Source organism: Danio rerio, chromosome 15, assembly GCF_052040795.2.
Source record: "Danio rerio strain M-AB ecotype USA chromosome 15, GRCz13ab, whole genome shotgun sequence".
In the NCBI taxonomy this organism is placed as follows: Eukaryota; Metazoa; Chordata; class Actinopteri; order Cypriniformes; family Danionidae; genus Danio; species Danio rerio.
Genome location: NC_141035.1, coordinates 45,300,001 through 45,324,806, shown reverse-complemented (window position 1 = coordinate 45,324,806; position 24,806 = coordinate 45,300,001). Strand labels below are relative to the sequence as shown.

General features: G+C 39.6%; 1 protein-coding gene across 20 annotated transcripts in view; it reads right to left on the bottom strand.

The window, feature by feature from the left end:
* The window catches only part of tiam1b (TIAM Rac1 associated GEF 1b), a 209,083-nt gene that overhangs the window by 432 nt on the left and 183,845 nt on the right, over window positions 1-24,806 (bottom strand). For 4 of the 20 annotated variants that reach the window (XM_087284580.1, XM_087284582.1, XM_087284581.1 and 1 more), the window contains 10 exons: window positions 24,565-24,690; window positions 22,874-22,982; window positions 19,855-20,034; window positions 17,526-17,644; window positions 14,245-14,353; window positions 12,725-12,783; window positions 12,482-12,587; window positions 10,339-10,426; window positions 10,002-10,174; window positions 5,353-7,495 (listed from right to left, as the gene is read on the bottom strand). In XM_087284580.1, coding sequence (XP_087140706.1) covers window positions 6,984-7,495; window positions 10,002-10,174; window positions 10,339-10,426; window positions 12,482-12,587; window positions 12,725-12,783; window positions 14,245-14,353; window positions 17,526-17,644; window positions 19,855-20,034; window positions 22,874-22,982; window positions 24,565-24,690 — 1,581 coding nt within the window. In that variant the 3' untranslated portion in view covers window positions 5,353-6,983. Of the gene's footprint in view, window positions 1-59; window positions 1,308-5,352; window positions 7,496-10,001; window positions 10,175-10,338; window positions 10,427-12,481; window positions 12,588-12,724; window positions 12,784-14,244; window positions 14,354-17,525; window positions 17,986-18,217; window positions 19,098-19,180; window positions 19,224-19,737; window positions 20,035-22,873; window positions 22,983-24,564; window positions 24,691-24,806 lie in introns of those variants that run through there. The other 16 variants (XR_015509878.1, XR_015509877.1, XR_015509891.1 and 13 more) reach the window with 9 other exon arrangements.

The following is a 24,806-nucleotide window of genomic DNA, read 5'->3' as shown; positions in this document are numbered from 1 at the left end:
GCTCTTCTTAATAACCCAGGAAGATATGCAGAAGCATTGAGGAATCACTCAGCTACGGATATGTACGAAAACCAATTTATTTGATATAATATCAATCCACAGCTCTATGTACAAAATAAAAACGCAGTCTCTATAGCTCAGTGGGGCTTTCCATTACAGTTCAGTATCATCTAAAATATTCTCCAGTGGCTCTTCTTGATTGCATTCAGCACATTTGGGAGTTTCTAAACAAGAATTAAAAAAAAGGTACTCGTGAGGAAATCACAGTTGAAAATTAAAAAATAATAATAAAATAAATTATTCAGCCAGGTTAAATGCTTGGATTATCTTTTATGAACGTCATGGGTGTTAAAAAGCTTCATTATGTGTCATTAAAAGTGTAGTTTATTTTTTTAAATGATAGGTAAAGTTCATTTTAGACAGATAATTAAAAAAAAAAATAGTTTATTTGCACACCATCAAGGTCATCTGAGATGTAGGTGACTTTAAAAATCAGTAGAACAATAATAATTAGGGCTGCACAATACATCGTTTCAGTGAAGTTTGTTTATAAAGTAATTTCGAGAGGATCACGTGCTTATAATTGCTTACGGCTGGTCCTGAATTATCCAATTTATGATTCGCCAATCAGACGATTCCTATAAGCCACTATAAATACCCTAGGTTTCATATAACAGCCATCTTCGTTTTGAAGAATTCCTCCTTCCACCCTTTCTCCTTTCCTAGATGCGTGGCACGATGGCCCAGTGGTTAGCACTGTTGCCTCACAGCAAGAACTAGTTCTAGTCCTTAACAAGCCAGCCGACGTTTCTGTGCAGAGTTTACATGTTCTCGCATTGCTCACGTGGGTTTCCCCCAGGTTTACCGGTTTCCTCCCACCGTCCAAAAACACGCAACTTAAGTTAACTGACTAATCCAAATCGGCACCATAGACATGATCCTATCAAATAGATATCTCTTAAGTAGGCCCACACAGAATCTGCGCGCGCAGAATTCCGCAGATTTCTGCAGTTTTTTAGCCCCATATAAATTCTGTTTATTTACTTGAGTAAATGTGTAAATCTAAATTTATTCAGTTTTTATTCAATAATTTATTACTTTTTGTGTAATATATTAAAGTGTAAGTTATGACACTCCGCTGGATACTCCAAAATAATTCGGCAGATTTCTGCAGTTTTTTAGCCCATTATTAATTCTGTTTATTTACTTGAGTAAATGTGTAAATCTAAATGTATTCAGTTTTTATTAAGTAATTTATTACTTTTTATTTAATATATTAAAGTGTAAGCAGGGCTCAACAATAAGGACTGCCCGCTGGCCCGGGGCCAGTGTGCAAGACGCTCGGGACAGTATACAGAATGGTTACTGGCCCGATCGGGGCTAGTGCTGCCTTGTCACTAAAATTTAATTTAGCTGCGACTGTCAATTGCATGCTTTCATGCCCAGACGTGTTTCAAAACTTGTTTGCCCAGTAAGCGTGGTTCGTGCGGCTAATACAGGGGTTCAACGCTATGGATTTTTTTTACTGGTCTGATCGGGCCAGTGGTTTAGATTTTTACTTGCCCTGCCAAAATTTTTACTGGCCCCACCAAAAAAAAAAAAAAAAAGTTAAAAGCTATTTTTCAGCCGCATATTTTAAATAATGTGTCAAAAATAAAGTCTGTGAATCTAGAATTTCAAAAAAAAAATAATAAAAGTGTAATGCAAACAAAAAGAGCAGTATGGAAAATGTGCAGGTATTTTATTGCGGTTCGAAATTATTTAACAAAAGGTGGGCTGACTGTGACATCAAATCAGATAAGCGGAACCGGAAAGCAATATGGTGTTTACGACTTCATTGAGAAGGGAGTGTTTAAAGACTTAAAAGCACAAACTTAAAATATACATAATTGAAATAGTCGCAGACAAATGAAATGTTAGTGACAAGGCAGCACTGTCCCAATCGGGCCAGTAATGATCCTGTCTACTGTCCCAAGGGTCTCTCACGCTGGCCCTGGGCCACCGGGCAGTCCTTATTGTTGAGCCCTGTAATATGATTATTATGTTGATGGATCAAGCAAGAACAAGAAGTGAAATGCATTTTAAAGCTAGATTTACAAATAAATGAAAAATAAAAATATTGACAGTATTATAGACTGATGTAATGAGCCGGTTTATAAAATTAGGAATTTTGGTTGGTTATAAACAACAAAAAAAAACATAAAATTGTCAACTAAATAATTCAACTAAACCACACATTAAACCATTCACTTTATTTAATCTAATCAGTATTGTATTTAAATTAAATCATTTTTAAATTGTCAGTTGTATTTAAAGAAAAGCTATGCTAAATAATTAAATGGCTAACTTTTTTGGTGGGGCCAGAGAAAATTTTGGCAGGGCAAGTAAAAATCTGAACCACTTGCCCAATCGGGCCAGTAGAAAAAAATCCCTAGCGTTGAACCCTGGTGTAAGTTATGATACTCCGCTGGATACTCCCAAAATAATTCCGCAGAAATCTGCAGATTTTTACCAAAATTCTCCGCAGAAATAGCATAAAACGTCCGCAGATTCCGTTTGGCCCTGCTCTTAAGCAACCACTATCTGTTCATTAGCTACTACAGCAGGGGAGTTCTCGAGAACTACCTGAGCTCAAACTCCCCTCTCACCTTGCAAACAGGAGGGAGCTCCTGCTTATGAGCTCAGGGCTCTCTCCCAGGACATCATGCCAAACAAGCTTTATAATCAATCATCAGCTAAGTGTGAACTCTTAAAGCATTGATATAGCAGTGTGAGCATTCAAAATAGTCTCGATGAGTATACGCAGTGTTGAGTCTGGATTATAATTGATCATTCCACGAGTGTTTTTTTTAAGATCTGGGACTGTGTGAGGGTTTTGAAAGTATTCAGGCATAGGAAATTATACTGTTTGTAATTTGACAAATTAACAAGGATTCATCTTATTGAACTGTTTGTAAAATCAAGACTATGCAGTGGTTTTTTACACTTGATTATTCGATTACTGTTTACCTGAATACAGTTCTACTCCTCGGAAAACAATTCATTCATTCATTTTCTTTTCGGCATAGTCCCTTTATTAATCTGAGGTTGCCACAGCGGAATGAACCGCCAACTTATCCAGCATATGTTTTATGCAACGGATGCCCGTCCAGCTGCAACCCATTACTGGGAAACACCCATACACACTCATTAACACTACGGACAATTTTTAGCCTACCCAATTCACCTGTACCGCATGTCTTTGGACTTGTGGGGAAACCGGAGCACCCGGAGGAAACCCACGCCAACACAGGGAGAACATGCAAACTCCACACAGATATGCCAACTGACCCAGCCGAGGCTCAAACCAGTGACCTTCTTCCTGTGAGGCGATATCGCAAACCACCGCGCCACCCCGTTGCTCTCAGAATAATGTGCATTATATTTTATGAACTCCCCTACAGAATCATTCCAATCAATCTAAAATTATAGATTATTTCAGATATTTATTCAACTCATCAAGTGAACTTGTATTCATATCGCAATCTATATCGCAGAATTCTAATATGGTGCAGCCCTAATAAAAACGTTAAGGAGAGAATAATAACCAGCACATTAGAAAAAAAAAAAAAACTACATATAGGCAAAACTAAATTATTGTGTAAACTCTCAGAAATAAGGGTACAGGAGCTGTCACTGGGGCTGTCCCTTTCCAAAAGGTACATATTTGCACCTGAAGGGTCCATAATGGTACCTCAAAGGTACTTTTTAGGTACATTTGGGCACTAATATGTACCTTTGAGGTACCACTGTGGACTGTTTGGGTACAAATATGTATCTTCTGAAAAGGTAGAGTCCCAGTGACAGCTCCTGTAGCTTTACTTCTGAGAGTGTAGGCAAACTCTGTTGTGATTGTTTCACTTCACAACAAAGTGTATTTTCAGCAGTTATGAGTATTGATTTTTGTTTTGCCTGCACGTGCTTTTATTTATTTTTTAACACTGCTTGATTTGCATTTTAGGAATGTTTCTAGCTAAAATCTTCTTTAAAGTGACAAAATAGACTCATTTTACTTTTTTAACAGTTAAACAGTTGAGTTTGACTATTTTTGAATCCATTTAGGCGATCTCAGAGTCTGCCTGGAATTCTTTTAGATTAGCTTAGCTTAGCATAAATCATTGAATCAGATTAGACCGTTAGCATGTCACTCAAAAAAAATAATTAAATAAAAAAAGGGCAGCGGTGGTGAGTGGGTTGTGCTGTCGCCTCACAACAAGAAGGTCGCTGGTTCGAGCCTTGGCTGAGCCAGTTAGCATTTCTGTGTGGAGTTTGAAAGTTCTCCCCGAGTTGGCGTGGGTTTCCTCCGGGTGCTCTGGTTTCCCCCACAAGTCCAAAGACATGCGCTTTAGGTGAATTGGCTAAATTGAAAGCTAAATTGGAAGTAGAAGCTAAATTGTCCGTAGTGTATGTGTGCGAATGAGTGTGTATGGATGTTTCCCAGAGATGGGTTGCAGCTGGAAGGGCATCCACTGAGTAAAACATATGCTGGATAAATTGGCGGTTCATTCCGCTGTGGTGACCCCAGATCAATAAAGGGACTAAGCCGAAAAGAAAATGAATGAATGAATGAAATAGAATTTCCTATTTAAGGCTCGATTATTCTGTAGTTACATTGTGTTATAAGACTTACAGAAAATGAAGTTAGAATTTTCTAAAGAAACTACATAGCTGGGAACTAGTCTCATTTGGTGTAATAATAATTAAATTTTTTGTGCAATGGCCCAATTATGTGTCTGCATAGTTGCAAGATCTATGCTAAGTTGGCTAAGCTAAGCTAAAAGTGTTTGGGCCATACCTGGAGACTGGCTGAAAGAATTTAATTCACTTATTCATTTTCCTTCAGCTTAGTTCCTTTATTCATCAGGGGTTTCCACAGCGGAATGAACCGCCAACTTATCCAGTATATGTTTAATACAGCGGATGCCCTTATAGCTGCAAACTAGTACTGGGAAACACCTATACACACTCATTTACACACACTCTACAGCCAATAGAGTTTATTCAATTCACCTACAGTATAGTAGGTGTTAGACTGTTGGGGAAACCAGAGCACCTGGAGAAAACCCACGCCAACACGGGGAGAACATGCAAACTCCACACAGAAATGCCAATTGACCCAGCCGGGACTCAAACCAGCAACCTTCTTGCTGTGAGGCGACAGTGCTAACCTCTGAGCCACTGTGTCGCCCCGGAAATTATTTAAAAATGATAAAAAGAACCTGTTAACTTTAAAAAAGTGGAGAATTCCTTAAATGCTCTACTGAAAAAAGTCACCTACAACCTTAAAGTGAGAAAACTAACAGCAAATTTTCCTTTCTTGGGTGAATTATTCATTTAAAGCAGAGCTGAACCACAACAAACCATATGAACATCAACAGAACAGTCCATCAGCAAAAAATCATATTGCATTTATCAACAAAATTCAAGTAAAACAGGACGTAGCGACCTAAAATGAGCTGTAAAAAACAAGTCGTCGGCTCGGAGTAATTATAAGAATCAAATCCAGTTGAGCATTATTTTGATCTGAGATGCACACATCCTAATATTCAATGAATATCCAACTTGCGTGTAATCATCAGGTCAGAATATTGCGCAGTATGTACATTTCGGAGAAACCAGTAAAGAAATAAACGCAAATATATACACAATTCAAAACTAAAAAACAAAACAAAACGGTGTTTACAGCGTTTCTGTACAAAACTGGAAAAAAAGTAAGATATTTCATCAGGCTGTTGTTCTTCTTACATCTGAGCGACATAATAAATAAATCCCAGCCCTTATTTTGTAAATAACCAACGATGATGATGTTAGTGAGTGCCATCTAGGAATGTGCAACTAACTCTATTGATTGTACCACCGGTTTCTGATTGGCCACAGCGCACATCTAATGCGTTTAAAGGAACACTCCTCTTCTTTTGGATATAGGATCATTTTAGAGCTAGACAGTTGAATATCACCCTTTTTGAATCCATTTAACTGATCTCCAGGTCTGACGGGAGCACTTTTAGCTTAGCTTAGCATAAATCATGGAATCGGATTAGACCATTAGCATCTCTCTGAAAAAAAATGAGATTCTATTGTGTACTAAAACATACAGGAAATTGAATGTTGCTATTTTCTAGATCGATGTGGCTTGGAACTACACTCACATTTTGGTGTAATAATCAAGGATATTTGCTGCTGTACCATGGTATTACGCACATCTAATATTTTTTATTAGCTGAGGACTATTTTTGGGCACTGCTCAATATCATTACACCTACTGAAGCCATGGTACAGCAGCAAATACTCATGATCATTACGCCAAAATGAGATTATAGTTCCTAGACACATCATTCCTTTTACTTTGGCTTAGTTTCATATTAATCTGGGGTCACCACAGCGGAATGAACCACCAACTTATCTAGCACATGTTTTACGCATTGGTTTGTACAGTGGGGGAAACCGGAGCACCCAGAGGAAACCCACGCCAACAAGAGGAGAACATGCAAGCTCCATACAGAAACTCCAACCGGCTAAGCCGGGGCTCGAACCAGTTGACTTCTTGCTGTGAGGCAACAGTGCTAACCACTGAGCCACCGTGCCGCCCTAGACACATCAGCTTAGAAAGACTTTTAATACAAAATATAACTAAAAAAGGAAAATTATGAAAACTTTTTTTGTGAAGTTTTTGGGAAAGATGCTAACGGTCTAATCCGAATCAATGATGTATGCTAAGCTAAGCTAAAAGTGGTCCCATTTAGTCCCAGAGATTGGCTGAATGGATTTTAAAAAATCCATTTTTCAAAGAAAAAATAAAAGTGGAGTGTTTCTTTAAGTGTCTATGGTGGATAAGCGTGTTATCTTACAGCTGTTCATATAGGAATGTCTAACATTCGGGAATATTGGTGCAGAGAACCGTGTCATCATGCATCGGCTCAGCTTTAATCCTCTCCTGATGCCTTTCAGCTCTGGCTTTCGTCCTGTGTCTCGTTCTCTGCACCGCTGTCCCGTCGCACCCAGACAACATCATCAGATGTCGCTTGCTCGTCAACGCTGGCCACAGACATGGCGCACTGCTTCCCCACATCGGACAGCTTTGCATGCTGGGATTTGCAGTCCTTCCTGCTGTCCTCCTCCTCCGCTTCCTCTTCCTCCTCGGCCGTGTCTCCCTCCAGTGAGAGTGTGGAGAGCAGCGGTTCTGTGGACGGGCTCATGGCGGATGGACAGAAGTCCTCATCATCACTCAGGATGTCGGTTTCCTTCACGTCCTGCTCCTGCTCCTCGTAGCGCTGAAGGTCAAACTGTTCCTCCACCCAGCGGTCGGTGTCGCCAGCGGGAACGCCAATGGTTTGCTGAGCATGCTGGGAGTCTGGCGAGTCGCTGTCCGGCTCGGTGTCGAAAACGATGTCAGTATCGATGGTGAAGCGGTTGCGCACCAGTTTCCTACGGCCCAGGGTCCGAGAAGGGGCAGACACTGAGGAGATAGTAAAGAAGAGAAGATGATGCCAATCATTGAAGACTTCGAGGACAACACATTTAATACCAAATACACTACACATGTACACACAGACGACATCCTCTATATACTTCATCACTGCAGGTTAACAAGTCTTTCATTCATTATCTTTTCGGCTTAGTCCCTTTATTCATCAGGGGTCGCCACAGTGGAATGAACCGCCAACTTATCCAGCATATGTTTTACACAGTGAATGCCCTTCCAACTGCAACCCATCACTGGGAAACACCCATACACTTTCATTCACACACACACACACTACAGACAATATTGCTTAGCTAATTCACCTATAGCGCATGTGTTTGAACTGTGAACGAAACCGGAGCATTTGGCTGGGACTCAAAACAGTGACCTTGCTGTGAGTCAACAGCGCTACCCACCGCACCATCGTGCCGCACATTATGTTTATATATATAGCTTTAACTGTTAAAGCTATTAGCTACTAATACTCATACTGTTTTATGTAAAAATAGGCTTGACAGACATGCATGATCATTATTTTCATGTCTCACATATTTTGAAGCAGTGTTCAATATTGAGAAAAAAAACATTGATGAGCGCTGCGTCTCACGACTTTAGACCCAATATTAACATCAGTGTTGGGTGTAATGAGTTGCAAAGAAGTTTGTTACAGTATTTTTGACTTACATTTTATGCTGAAAAAGTAAAGTAAGAGATTACTTTTAACTTTTAGCTCATTTAATTACAGTTATTAATAATATGTGTGCTTTAAATACTGTAAATAAATTCAACAGTTCTATATACAGCTGAAGTCAGAATTATTCCCCCCCTTTGAATTTTTTTTCTTTTTTTAAAAATTTGAATGATGTTTAACAGAGCTAGAACATTTTCACAGTATGTCTGATAATATTTTTTCTTGTTTTATTTTGGCTAGAATTAAAGCAGTTTTTAATTTTTAAACACAATTTTAGGGTCTAAATCAGGGGTGTCAAACTCAATTCCTGGAGGGCCGAAGCCCTGCACAGTTTAGTTCCAACCCTGCTCCAACACACTTACCTGTAGGTTTCAAACAAGCCTGAAGGACTCAATTAGTTTGATCAGGTGTGTTTAATTAGGGTTGGAACTAAACTGTGCAGGCCTGTGAGTTTGACAGCTGTGGTCTAAATGATTAGCCCCTTTAAGCTATATCTTTTTTACTGATAGTCTACAAAACAAACCATCGTTATACAATAACTTGCCTAATTACCCTAACCTGCCTAGTTAACCTAATTAACCTAGTTAAGCCTTTGAATGTCACTTTAAGCTGTATAGAAGTGTCTTGAAAAATACCTAGTCAAATATTATTTACTGTCATCATGACAAAGATAAAATAAATCAGTTATTAGAGATGAGTTATTAAAACTATTATGTGTAGAAATGTGTTGAAAAAATCTGCTCTCCATTAAACAGAAATTGGAGGAAAAAAAAAAAGGAGGGTTAATAATTCACGGGGGCTAATAATTCTGACTTCAACTGTATATAATCTAAATTAATTAGTATTATTTTAAGTCTTATTTTTCAACAAAAGATCATTTATTAAGACAATTATACATGCTTAAGAAAAAAAAAAAGGCCATTCAAAATTCCAGTTTATTTAAAATATACATTTTTAATTATTTAATATTTTTTTGGAAGGATACTATTTACTGTACACTACCTGACAAAAGTCTTGTCGCCTATCCAAGTTTTAGGAGCAGCAAAAAAAAACTTGTCTTCTAGTTGATCATTTGGTATCAGAAGTAGCTTACATGAAAGGCAAAGGCCTCTAGATTATGCTTATTTTACCAAAATAAAATATGATCATGCCTTGATTTTGAATGATTTAATTAGGACAGTAAGGTCTGACTTGCTTAACCAAAAGTCTTTTCACTTAAAAGAAATAATGTCCAGTATAGAATATAAAGTCATGCTGCAGTGGAAACAGAGTGAATATTGTGTCTGACTTCATCATGAGCTTGGAGGACTGCATCCATACATCTCTGCAATGACTCAAATAACTTCAGTCATCTGGAATGGCAAAGAACGCGTTCTTGCAGGACTCCCAGAGTTCATCAAGATTCTTTATGATTCGTCTTCAATGCCTCCTCCTTCATCTTACCCCATGCTCAATAATGCTCATGTCTGGTGATTGGGCTGGCCAATCCTGAAGCACCTTGACCTTCTTTGCTTTCAGGAGCTTTGATGTGGAAGCTGAAATATAAGGAGCAGCGCTATCCTGCTGAAGAATTTGCCCTCTCCTGTGGTATTGTGCCCACTCAATACACAACTCCTTAACCTTTCTGATTTTGGCTGTAATGTAATGATGTGCACCTTTTGTGAAGCTGCTTTGGAAGGATAATTATAGTGTAAAGCGCTACATAAATAAACGTGAATTGACTTGAATAACATTTAAAGTATCCCTGCTGAATCTAGTGATTAATTTCTTTCCAAATGCATTGAGTGAGTGTCGATGATCTGTGTTTACCTGCTCTGTTCATGGCCGGTCGGGCTCCTTTAAGAGCACACAGGCGTTTTCCTCCAAAGGGAACGTACTGCTGGCTGAGAGGAAGACTTTCTGTCTTCAAGAGCTGACGCCGCTGTTTATCTCTCAGGATGGAGTGAACCGTCTTCAAGAAGTCCTTCTTACTCTCTGGAGAGCTGCAGGACCAATTAAAGAGACATTTGCAGAGATATCAGATTATTAATCTATTTTTAGTGAGCTATCCCTTTAAGTGAATTTGAGTTGCAGTACAGGGTTTCTCCAGCAGATGGTGACAGTGTGTTTTTAGTGATGTTTTCTAAGGCTTTTCTAGGACACTGACCTGCAGCAGAGCTGAAACACTCGCTCTGGTCTTCCCTCTGATTCAGACTTGATATGGACGATCTCACACACTGCTGCGCTCTCTCCATCTGTTAACACACACACTATGATCAGGGCCATGTTTCGTTAAGGTCATGCAAACATTGATAGCAGGCTGTGTCCGAAATGGCCCCTATAACCTCAAAGTTTTCTTTGAAATGTGTCGTTTTTATTTAATGTTTGATGTAATCTCAACTGAAAAATAAAAAGAGGGTGGGATATAGTAATGATTTTAAATCACACTGAACTGAGCTAAACTGAACTGAACTTAAACACTAAAAACTGAACTACACTGTTCCAGTTACTATGACCATTTATGTGAAGCTGCTTTGACACAATCTACATTGTAAAAGCGCTATACAAATAAAGCTGAATTGAATTGAGTTGAATATAGAGTAGCCCCTCCCCTTTTTAAAAAACAGCCGATAGCGTTTCGTTTTAATAACAGTTCTGGCAGTGAGAGTGGTTGAGACAGCTCACTGGGTGTTAAATAACTATGACATGTCTGAACTACAAGTTTACAATCTAATTCATTTGAGGGGTTTATCGACCTGTAAAAATAAACAAAATGTTGTTTTCGCTTTAGCTCGTTTTCATTCACTCTATTAAGTGGACTATATCAGTGAACTAATGTAGAGAATAGTGTGTGTACAGGTAAATGTGGTTTACAGGGACATAAAGTTGTATAATGGCATTGGTATGACTTAGTTGTACTCTATTAAGATGGTTTACAGCAGGGGTGTCAAACTCAATTCCTGGAGGGCCGAAGCCCTGCACAGTTTAGTTCCAACCCTGCTCCAACACACTTACCTGTAGGTTTCAAACAAGCCTGAAGGACTCAATTAGTATGATCAGATGTGTTTAATTAGGGTTGGAACTAAACTGTGCAAAGCTGCGGCCCTTTTAGAACGGAGTTTGACACCTGTGGTTTACAGGGTCACACATTGTTTCCCTCTAATTCAAAACACTTAAAAAATCTCACTTAAGGCCCATTTCCACTGAGTGGTACGAAACGGTTCGGTTTGGTTTTATGGCCATTTCCACTGTCAAAAGGTGTACCGAACCGAACCGTACCGTACCACTTTTTCGGCACCCTTTCGAAAGGGTACCAAACACTAGAAAGGTTACCAAAAGGTGGAGCTAGATGCGCAGCTGAACGCTATTGGTTTACAGAGATACGTCATTCGCTTACGCAACAAGCCAGAATGTAAACAAAGGACCCGCCATGTTTAAAATACACAGTAAGAGATTACAGCGGAATTATTTATACATATAATAACGAGCCATGGTCGATCCGGGCTCAAACAAACCTTGTCATCGTCTTGATGAACAGCCACAAAGCCATGGAATAGAGCAGAATCTACCCTGTCTCATAGTTTTTTACGAGTCAGTCTGACGCGCGAGCGGTTTCGCTTTCTTGCGCTCGCCGCGCGTCTATATCTGAAATAACAAACTTCTTGAGCTGATGAAAATAACGTGCGCTTGATTATTGACGTGTTTTTGAAACCCGATCCTGTCAGACACTGACAAACGCGAGAGTCGGAAAAAGGGGCACATTATTTCCTCAGCAAACATGAACAAACTTCCTTCATTTTTATCATCACCTTTTGGACTAATATGAACTGGGAATAATGGAATGACTCTCTAACAGAGGCTACATGTGCTGCTGAAGATTACAGACACAGATAAGAGGTTTTCACAGACTTTAGGCTATATTCTGTGTTGTTTTGAACCTAAATAAGCAGTAAATGTCTGCTGTGTGTAGTTTTTCTGTAGTTGGTAACATATCGGACACTGTAAGTGTCTGTATGTGTTCATATATTTTCATTTATTCATTTATTTAATATAATTACAGACGTTACAGTAGGCTATTTCGCACTGTCATTGATCTGCAGTTATAATCAAATCCTGTTCATAGAAAAGTTAGTAATAAACATTTATACAGTAGTATTTTTGCGTGTAAAGCATTTGTTTTGTGAGAAGTGCTTTTCATATATGTGAGTGACCTATACAGCTTTTCTGTAGACATTTCCTCGAGCGAGAATGATTCGACTGAAACTTTTGTCATACACCACGCCCACCAAAAGGGTACCCTTTGAGCTCACCTGTGTTGGACAGCGTGCGCACCTGGAGCGCATCAGTGGGGATCATGTGGCGGAAGCGGAACGGATCTTTCTCTTCCCCTGAGACTGAGGCTCTATGAGAACCGCCCTGTGTGTCAACAACGGCTCATTATTCTGATGCTGCACAGTACTGAACACCCAGTTAACAGAGGGATATTTCTTTAAGAATGGAAGAAAAGGAGAATGAGGAGAGTGTTCTGCTCTGATTCTGCACATCACACTCACCATTTTCTTCTTCTGCTTGGAGTAATCTTTACAGACGAACACCACTGCAGTCTTAAACACTGAAGAAGAAACACACAACAGCACACTTCAGTTCACTTCATCTTCACACATCCATATCATCTACACATCTATTAACCTTTTTATACATCATCATTTATATCCATCTACTCATGTCTATCATCCATCCATATATTGTCACCCTAGAATTATAAGGTTCAATCTGACATTTTTGATAAAATTGAGTTATTGACATATTCTTATTAAATGACAACTTATTTACATGATGGGATGTTTTTTATAAGTTGTTTTCATTTTATTTTTATTTTTTTAAAACAATTTTTTTTAATTATTTAAAAACAAATGTTACACACATACTGTTTGCTATATGGAATGCAAAAACTTTGAAGCTCAATATCTCAAAATCATTCAGAACACATATAGAACCTTACAATTCCAAGGTGATGATATGTCTATATATCATCCTTCTACTCATCAATCCATGTATAACTATCTGTATCTATCCATCCATCACTCAGTTTATCCATCCATCCATCTTCTTCCATCTATCTATCTATCTATCTATCTATCTATCTATCTATCTATCTATCCATCCATCCATCCATCCATCCATCTATCCATCCATCAATCCATCCATACATCCATCCATCCATCCATCCATCCATCCATCCATCCATCCATCGATTTGTATCATCTGCATAGCTATTTATTCATTTATACATCATAATTTATATCCATCATCTATCATCCAACCATCCGTATATTTGTCATCCATCTACACATCAATCCATATATAATTATCCGTATCCATCCATCCATCCATCCATCCATCCATCCATCCATCCATCCATTCATCCATCCATCCATCCATCCATCCATCCATCCATCGATTTGTATCATCTGCATAGCTATTTATTCATTTATACATCATCATTTATATCCATCATCTATCATCCAACCATCCGTATATTTGATATCCATCTACTCATCAATCCATATATAATTATCCATATCCATCCATCCATCCATTAATCAATTTATCCATCCATGCTTAAATCCGTCTATCAATACCTTTTATTCATGCATGCATTCATCCATCCATATATCCATCAATTAATAAAATGTTTGATCACCCATGGTGATCCAACATTGATCCATCCATCCATCCATCCATCCATCCATCCATCCATCTACACAACAATTCATATATTCATCTAATTACATATTCATCTATATTTGTCCACAAATTCATCTATTTTTTATCTAACTTCTCATCCAACCAGCCAATTACATTTCCATATATCCTGTCTTTCATCCATCTATCATCTACTCGTCTACCCATTTATTATCAGCCCAATCAACCATCAATCCATCCATTTTTTAATCTAGACAAAATTTGATCTATTCACCCATCCATTTCTCCATAAATCTATCCCCCCTTCAATCTCTCCATCCATCCATCTATCCAGGCCTGAGTGGAGCTTGTGTGGAACAGAGCGTACCGAATGTGGCCAGCTGTGGCTCTTTCTTGCACTTTCCTAGAGAGGAGGACGGGTTGATCCATGTCACGCTGCTGTGGAGGAGTAAATCTCCCATAGACAAGTCAGCAACCTGTAATCATAGCGGACGCCACCGTTAGACACACACACTCTCACACACACCCACACACATGTTTGTTTTTGTGAAAAGTGGGGACATTACATAGGTTTCCATTCTGTTATACTGTCCAAACCGTATATTGTATTGCCCTCACCCCACCCCACCCCTAAACCCAACCATCACAGGAGACTGTGTGCAGCTTTACTCTCTGATTAAACTCATTCTGTGGGATTTATAAGCATTTTGAGATATGAGGACGTCACACACACACGCAGGCACTAAGAGATACAGACGAAAATACACATATCACATAAACACACAGACATAGACACAATCATACACACACACACACACACACAAATGCACACATTACATAAATACACACAGATAAACTCACATGCACAGAGAGAGAATACACACAAACACATACTTGCAGTTGCAAATACACACGCGCGCACACAAATGCACACAATACATAGACACACACACACACACACACACACACACACACACACACCTGCATCTCAAACAAAACTGAGACACAAACACACACACAGTACCAGATACACACACAAACGCACTAAGAGAGACAGACAAAAATACACACTACACATAAACACACGAATTACACACATTACATAAACACACACATGCACACAGAAAGAGATAATACACACAAACACATGCTTGCAGTTGCACACACACACACACACACAAATACTTGCATCTCACACACAAAACAGAGACAGAAACTGAGACACACAAACACACACACAGAGACAGACACACACAGACACACAGAAACAGAAACACACAAACACAACTAAACACTTGCATCTCACACACAAAACAGAGAAAGAAACTGAGACACACATATACAGAACACACACAGACTTGTGCGCGCATACATGCTTGCACATACACACACACACACAGAAAGAGAGAGACAAACACATGCAGAGAAAGAAAGGGAGAAAAAGATAGACACACACACACATACTTGTGCACGCATACACACACACACACACACACACACACACAGCTCTCTGCTGAAGTGCAGAAGGGATCTGCTCTGTCTTTGGCTGCATCACTCAGAGCTTCAGCCATATTACACAACCAAACTCAGACTGTATTCACAGAATAAGCTGACAGGATTTAAATAAGGCGGCAGATGCCCGTCCATTCAGGAAGAAAAGAAGAAATCGGATCCAACTCTTTCAACTTTTATCAGCTGCAGAAGAAAAAACCTGGCTGAAAACCCCTCAGACTGTTATTCTGACTTACACTCACGCAACTACAAATAAAGCGCAAATTAACCAGCTGGATCAAATATTAGACTGATATCCTTTACAGTTTTTCTTGTTTGCTTTGACCTGGTTAAAGAAACTAGGTTCCTCTTCATTTTCATTATCACTATGTCAGCAGAGCAGAAGACAGGTCTTGCAAATGTGTAAACCCTTTCTCATTGGGTTGACACATTTTCCCCACCATTTTTCAAAACAGTTAACACAGATGTCATTCAAGCCGTCCAAACTCCATTGTTTTAGTTATGGTAACCAAACAGAAACCATCTATTCCGAACTATTAAAAACTACTAACATCAGTATGAAATCACTGAAGCACCGGTTTGACACTCCTTCACACAAATCTTCAATTAGATATCATTCTGCAAACTTTATAAAAACGATGGAAGGTCTGTGTTGTTCTGTGCCAGCATTGATGGAGGAGGTCAATATGGCTATGTCCTATACTCCCGATAGATTTGACTGTATATTAGTTTACATGTGTTTTCTCTAATATTTACAGTATTTTATTACTTTTGTCTGTTTTTTATACAGTATTTCAGTTTTCAGCCACAGTTTGAAAAATGTCATGAATTCAAAATATATTTAATCAAAGCACATCTTATTCTGGATCCAATTCTTTGCAAAAAGGCAAATATGACAGCCCAAATAGAAAGACAACAAATGCCATTGGCAATAAGCTACAATGGCAAGCAATGGTGGTTATGTATTTTTTATTTTGTTTTCCATTGTGTAATGATTAATTGATAGAGCTCATATACTTGTTTGCAAGTTTTGTTGTTTGAAGGTAAAACTAGCTTTTGTTGCATATTTTAAATGTTTTGACACGATATGTGCCTTTTGCAAGCAAAATGTGTCATTTTGACCATGAGTGCCGCTGTTTAGGCCTGTGTGTTAACTGTTTTGAAAATGTGGAGTTTCAGTTGACAACTGCATCCAAGCAATCAAGAAAAACTGTAATATGACAGTTGTTTATAAAATGTGGCCAGTCATTTTCTTTACAGTTTCTGGGCAAACACAGTTGTGATGCCAAACACATGCGCTATAGGTGAATTGGATGAACTAAGTGATGTTTATTTATAAACAAATTTTGAGAAGATCACCTGCTTATGATTGTTCACAGCTGTTCCAACTTTAGCTAACGACTGATTATCCTATCAGACGATCCTTAACTCACTATAAATAACAAGAATTTTCTCATCTCAATATCTTCGTCTTGAAGAAACCCTCCCACCCAACCCTACTTTCCCTCCTTTCAAACGGGCGTCATGGTGGCCAGCGGTTAGCGCTGTTGCCTCACAGCAAGAATGCATTGGTTTTATTCCTTTCCAAACCAGACGGCATTTCTGTGCGGGGTTTGCTCGCTCTCCCCGTGGTCGCGTGGGTTTTCCCCAGGTCCTCCGGTTTCCTCCCACAGTTCAAAAACAAGCACTCTAAACAATTAATCCAAATACTTTAGCTAAACTCTGAGTACACCTTTCAGCATCCATATCTGACACTTAGCTACAACAAGCAAGAGGGGGAGTCATCGAGATCTACCTGAGCTCAAACTCCCCTCTCGCCTTGCAACGGGAGGGAGCCCAGGGCTCGAGGATCTTATAAGCTCAGGGCTCTCTCCCGGGACAGCACGCCAAACTAGCTATATTATCAATCATCAGCTAAGTGTGAACTCTTGAAATAGACTGTAGTGTATGAGTGTGTGTGAATGTGAGAGTGCATGGGTGCTTCCTATAAGTGGGTTATATCTGGAAGGTCATCCACTGGGTAAAACATATGCTGGAATAGTTGTCAGTTCATTCCGCTGTGGCGACCTCTAATAAATAAGGGATTAATCCAGGGGAAAATAATTGAAAGAATGAAGTGATGTAAAGTTGACGAACCTCTTTCTTTTCTCCAGTCTGCTCAGAGATGAGGAGGTCAAACACAGCTCCAAACTCCTCGTGGATCTTCTGCATCTCATTGATGTGGCTGGCCACTGTGTTCATGGCTTTCATTGCAACTGCACACAGCAGAGAGGAGAGATCAAATAGCAGTCAGGTATCATGAGCCAAGTTCATTAAGAGTTTAAGAACAAACTTGTGTATACATATGCAGCAGAGGTCAGCTAGTAAGTGCTGTGCAGGTAAACCTCACTCCTCTGACCTCTACAGGTGCTCTAGCGACAGACGCTAAAGGCTATGGTCTTTAGCCTCCTTGGTAGAGCAACCGACTCCCATGCTGAAGGTTGCCGGTTCGATACCAGCTTGGAGCGGGTTGGGTGGCGTAGGTCCGGCGGGGTTACATTGGTGCCGTGACCCGGATGGGAGTGAGGTTTAGGGGGGTGAGTGTAACGGAGGCCAGCTAGTAAGTGCTGTGCTGGTAAACCTCACTCCTCTGACCTCTACAGGTGCTCTAGCGACAGACGCTAAAGGCTATGGTCTTTAGCCTCCTTGGCAGAGCAAACGACTCCCATGCAGAAGGTCGCCGATTCGATACCAACTCGGAGCTGGTTGGGTGGCGTAGGACCGGCTGGTTACATTGGTGCCGTGACCCGGATAGGAGTGAGGTTTAGGGGGGTGAGTGTAATGGAGACCAGCCAGTAAGTGCTGTGCAGGTAAACCTCACTCCTCTGACCTCTAAAGGTGCTCTAGTGACAGACGCTAGTGGTCTTTAGCCTCCTTGGTAGAGCAACCGACTCCCATGCTGAAGGTTGCCGGTACGATACCAGCTTGGAGCGGGTTGGGTGGCGTAGGACCGGCAGGTTACATTGGTGCCGTGACCCGGATGGGAGTGAGGTTTAGGGGGGTGAGTGTAATGGAGGCCAGCCAGTAAGTGCTGTACAGGTAAACCTCACTCCTCTGACCTCTAAAGGTGCTCTAGCGACGGATACAAGAGGCCATGGTCTTTGGCCTCCTTGGTAGAGCAACAGACTCCCATGCGGAAGGTCATTGGTTTGATACAAGCTTGGAGCGGGTTTGGTGGCGTAGGACCGGCAGTGTTACACATACGTGAGACCCAGTACTTAGCAAACTGTACACTTTTTATATTTTTTAATAAAAAGTGAGCACTCAAACAACCCCCCCCCTCCTCCATCCCTAAAAAAAATCAGCAGCTTGTGAAATGGCTAGTTTTAAACCACAATAATTCATTAGTATGGTGTAAGGCCTCTTTTTGCAGCCAATCCAGCATCAATTCATCTCGTGAATGACAGATACAAGTCCTGCACTGTGACCAGAGCAATTTTAAGCCATTCTCCTTGCAGATGCTGGTGGAGAAAAACAATTCCTGACTCACTCCTCCAAAACACTCAAATATGGCTCAACAATATTTGGATCTGGTAACAGTGCAGGCCATGAGAGATGTTCAACTTCACTTTTATGTTCATCTATCCACTCTATCACCAGTCTTGCTGCGTGTACTAGTGCATTAACATCCTGATACACAGCAAGGCCATCAGGATACATTGTTTGAACCTGTTTGCACAGGGTACTCCAAGAGGATTCAGTAGTCCTTGTCAGTGACATGCCATCTAGCACAAGTACTGGGCCAAGGGAACGCCATGATATTGCTGCCCAAACCATCACTGATACACCCCCATGCTTCACAGTCTGGGTGCTAGGTTTCTTTGGGGCTTCTCCACACTGTAACTCTCCTGGACGTGGGAAAGATGGTAAAGGTGGACTCATCAGAGAACATCATCAGTTTCATATTGTCCAACCCCAGTATATCCATGTGGATGCTACACTCTGGTGGTGGAGAGACCCCTCGTAATATTTTTAAGTGCTTTGGGTGTATGGTCACAGAGCAAAGGTGCCCAAACTCATCCTGGAAGGCCGATGTCCTGCATAGTTTAGCTCCAACTTCCTTCAACACCCCTGCCTGGAAGTTTCTAGTATACCTAGAAAGAGCTTGATTAGCTGGTTCAGGTGTGTTTAATTGGGGTTGGAACTAAAATATGCAAGATACCATCCCTCCTGAACAGAGTTTGGGCACCCCTGCTATATAGGATAAATGTGCCAGACAGGATAAATATGTTTTTGACAATAAAGTTCAATTGTTGCAATAAAACATAAACAAAATATTTAACATTTAATTCAAGCACTATTTAAGAACCTATATTTGTTTTTTAAGTACTTTCCAGGCCTTGAATTCTAAAATTCAGGCACTTTCAAGAAGCGTGAGAACCCTGTATATTAATGCGCATTAGATTAGATATATGCTTAAGCTGACCGTTGAGGTGGTAGTGCTCTTCGCTGTCAGGGTCAGTGAGCGAGTGTAGTTCTCTCAGCAGCAGAGGGTATTTCAGCACTCTCTGGATGGGCTTGATCAGGTATGACTCCAGCGTGGACGAATGCTGCTGTTTGGGGTTACGTTCATCCAGAAAGGCCTTGAAGGCTGCGTCTGTCTTCGCTGGAGGAAACACAAACAGACAAATTGGAGATTAGACCGTCATATCCACCCTTTTCCACACATGAACTCATGCATTTGTGATTTAGGGAAACAAATAATAAAGGGGAATCAACTAATAAAGTTGTGCTACAAAGAATCCACATACAGAATGGAAACTGAATGAGATCACTATCTGAATTTGCGTTTAATTCCAAAACACTCTAAAGTGGCTCACTAATATTTAGTTCAGGTGATTGTGCAGGCCATGGGAGATTGGTTTGCAGTCAAAACAGCATCAATTCATCTTGGGAATGACAGATACAAGTCCTGCACAGTGGCCAGAGGGATTTCGAGGCATCTTTCTTGCAGAATAGTGGTCAGGGCACTACATGATGCTGGTTACCTGACTCTCTCCACCAAAACACCCCAAAGTGGCTCAATAATATTTAGGTCGGGTAACTGTGCAAGCCATGGGAGAATGGTTTGCAGCCAATACAGCATCAATTAATCTTGGGAATGACCGATACAAGTCCTGCACAGTGGCCAGAGGGATTTTCAAGCATCTTTCTTGCAGAATAATGGTCAGGTCACTAAATGATACTGGTTTACTGACTCGCTCCACCAAAACACCCTAAAATGGCTCGATAATATTTAGTTCAGGTGATTGTGCAGGCCATGGGAGAATGGTTTGCAGCCAATACAGCATCAACTTATCTTGGGAATGACAGATACAAATTCTGCACAGTGACCAGAGGGATTTTCAGTCATTTTACTTGCAGAATAGTGGTCAGGTCACTACATGATGCTGGTTTCCTGACTCACTTCACCAAAACACTCCAAATTAGCTCAATTATGTTTACATCGGGTGACTCTGCAGGACATGGGAGATTGGTTTGCAGCCAATACAGCATCAATTAATTTTAATTTTGGGAATGACAGATACAAGTCCTGCACAGTGGCCAGAGAGATTTTCATATATTCTAAATTCATATATTTCTAAATATATTCTAAATTTCATATATTTTAAAAGGGGTTATAGTATAAACCAATGATAAAAAAAAAGCTATTTTACCAAATCAAATCATGTGGTACTGTTTTTATATAATTTAAAATGGTCTCCAAATGTATTCAAAAGTTCAACCTTAGATATTGCTTGATAATAATAGCAGGTTTGGCATGCTGTTCCGGGAGAGAACCCTGAACTCAGAGATAATTGAGCCCAGGGCTCCAGCCTGGCAAATGAGCATGTAAGGAGATGAGGTAGGTCTCAAGAGCTCCCTCGGGTAAAAAAGGAAAAAGGGGATATGGAGTGGATGGGGGATTCTTCAAAAATGAAGACATCGCCCCCTTCATATGGGGATTCAGCCCCAACACTTGACTGAAGGCGTGTCTGAAGTTGGGGCTAACGCGATCGTCCTAGCAGCGTCAGCCAATGAAATTCAGTTAGCAGTAGACCACTGTCTAGCTGGTGTATTTGCATACAGCGATCTGATTGGCTGACGCTTCCGTCGACACTTGAAAAGTGTCTCTGAAGTGGCGCCGACGTATCCACAACGCAGTTCGGCAACGCCTGACGCGTGAATGGGGCGTTAGAGAGTAATGCTAGACAGACTATTTATAATGAGTTTGGAAAAATCAGATTGGCTTACTAATGACTACAAATGAGAGAAGAATATGTGATCTTCTCAATCAATGGTAAACAGATGCAAACTTCTGAAAACCACAATTTTCAATTATTTCAATGAAACCACAAATTCAATAAATCAATTATTAATAACATTTCACAAAGTTTAATACTTAATTGGTACTTTAATGTAATTGCAAGCACATCTGTAGCTCTTTTGAATTCACTTTTGTTTACTTCAGATTATTTTCTCTTTGTCTTTCTCTACTTCCCGACAGTTCAGTAATGTTTAATATACGTCTGTCAAAATGCTGAAGAAAGATTCATTTTTGTGGGGTTATTCATAGTTTCCGAAAATAGTTTGTTAATTTTAATAATTGTCTCCTCACAGCAAGAACGTTGCTAGTTCGAGATTGCATCCAAAACACGCAACTTAAGTTAATTGACAAATCCAAATCGGCACCATAGACATTCTCCAAGTAAGTAGTTATCTCTTAAGAGCAGTCACTATCTTTTCATTAGTTACTACAGCAGGGGAGTTCTCGAGATCTACCTGAGCTCAAGCTCCCCTCTCATCTTGCAAAGGGGGGTAGCCCTGGGCTCAAGGAACTTATGAGCTCGGGGCTCTCTCCCGGTACAGCATGACAAACAAGCTTTATAATCAATCATCAGCTAAGTGTGAACTCTTAAAACTGAATTGTCCATAGAGTATGTGTGTGAATGAGTGTGTATGGGTGTTTCCCAGTACTGGGTTGCAAATGGAAGGGCATTCGCTGTGTAAAACATATACTGGATAAGTTGGTGGGTTATTCTGCTGGGTCAAACCCTGATGAATAAAGGGACTACGCAGAAGGAAAAAAGTGTAAGACAAAGCTTTGATGGTGATAGAAATCATTTGTTATGCTTTTCAGAAGCACAAAATAAAACTCAAAATATTTTCAGGCACATTAGATTCTGGAAAACCCTGTTATATAACCCTCACAAACCCACTGAATTAATGATAAATAAAACAAATAGACAGAGAGAAGACCACCGAGCTCACAGACACTTACACACACACATCCACAACACACACTCTCCACATTCAAAGACACAGACACCCACACACACATCCACACACACGCTCTCCACTCAGACAAACAAACGCTCCGCATTCACAATTCACATACACAAACACTCTACGCACAAACACATACGCTTAGACACACTGCAGTATCTGTGATAATCCTGCCGTACCTTTGACCAGCACTTTGGGCACTTTGGTGTGGCTGGCACAGAAGGCGCTGTAGATCTTGAAGCGGTCGGCGTAATACAGGAATGAGCCGCCCAGAGAAAACAGGATCTTCTGTGAGACGGAGGGATTTGGAGAGAAAGGTGTCAGGAGTGTGTAAGGCTGTTATGAGCGAACACCGTACATGCACACTAAACATTGTATTACCATCACATACAATACATCCAATAGAAAAAAAAAAATAATAAGGTTTATTTGAAAGAGAAAGTATGATTTATATAACTATTGTATTACTCCTGCTGTTATTTTATCATTTATTATATTATATTATATTATATTATATTATTTTATATTATTTATTAATTTTTCTTCGGCTTAGACCCTTTCTTAATCAGGGGTCACCACAGCTAAATAAACCACCAACTTATCCAGCACGTGTTTTTTGTTATTTTATTTATATTTTATTATATTTTTATATTTATTTTCATTATTATTTACAATTCCTTATTTATTGTATCTTTAATATTATAATAATAATAGTCATTATTAATAATAATAATTAAATATTAAATAATATTACATATATTAAAATGTATCAATATTAATCTACTAAAAGATATTAAAGTAAATGCATTGCTAACATTTTATTACTAATAAAATGATTACATTTAAATATATATATGTATATATTAATATTATTTAAATAAAATATAATCCTATTATTATTTTGATTATTATGTATTGTAATATTATTATTATTATTAATAATAATAATTACTATGTCTACGTCTTATATTTTATTTTTCACCCAACTCCGACTGTTTATTTATGTATTTATTGTAATATTATGATTACATTATTATTATAGAGCTAGCAGCTAGCTCTGTGCAACTCTCACATGGACTTAAGCTAAGCAAGGCTGCGCCTGGTCAGTACCTGGATGGGAGACCACATGGGAAAGCTAGGTTGTTGGCGAAAGTGGTGTTAGTGAGGCCAGCAGGGGGCACTCAACCTGTGGTCTGTGTGGGTCCTAATGCCCCAGTATAGTGACAGGGACTCTATAATTCTCAGTGAGCACCGTCTTTTAGGCAAGACGTTAAACTGAGTTCCTGACTCTATTGTCGTTAAAAATCCCAGAATGTCTTTCGAAAAAGTGTAGGGTTTAAAAATCTGCCCACTGGCCTCTGTCCATCATGGCCTCCTAACCATCCCCATATTATAACTGGCTTCATCACTCTGTCTCCTCTCCACCAATCAGCTGGTGTGTGATGTGCGTTCTAGCGCAACAAGGCTGCCGTCATGTCATCCGGGTGGATGCTGTACACTGATGGTGCATAACGAGGTTCCCCCCAAAGAATGTGTAAAGTGCTTTGAGTGTCCAGAAAAGTTCTATATAAATGTAATAAATTGTATTATTATTATTATTATTATTGTTGTTGTTGTTGTTGTTGTTATTACTTTAATGTTATTATTATTTGTAATGTTATTGTTATTACTACTACTAATAATAACAATGATGTCTTTTTTAAACTTATTGTATTGTACTTTTCTTTTTCACCCTGAATGTATCTTTAAATAAATCAGAAATAAAACCTAAAATGGTCATTTGGAATGTGCACAATAACCATAACAGCTTGGCCCTATGAATGAGCAGACCAGGTGCTGTGTTTAAAGGGATGTAAGTGAGTGAATGTACCTTGAACTCCTCCACCCGCTCCAGTTTCTCCAGGTCAGGCACCAGTCTGGTTCCGTCTTCCAGAGTCTTCAGAAACTCCACTTGGAACTCCAACATCTCTGGGAGGTTTCCGAACAGCACGTCCAGCTATGACACGCACACATACAGGGTCAATTATAATAGGTCATATAAATAATGTTCTAAGGACTAGTTTCTACAGAACAAACCACTGCTGTCTAATAATAGCTACCCTAATTAACAGA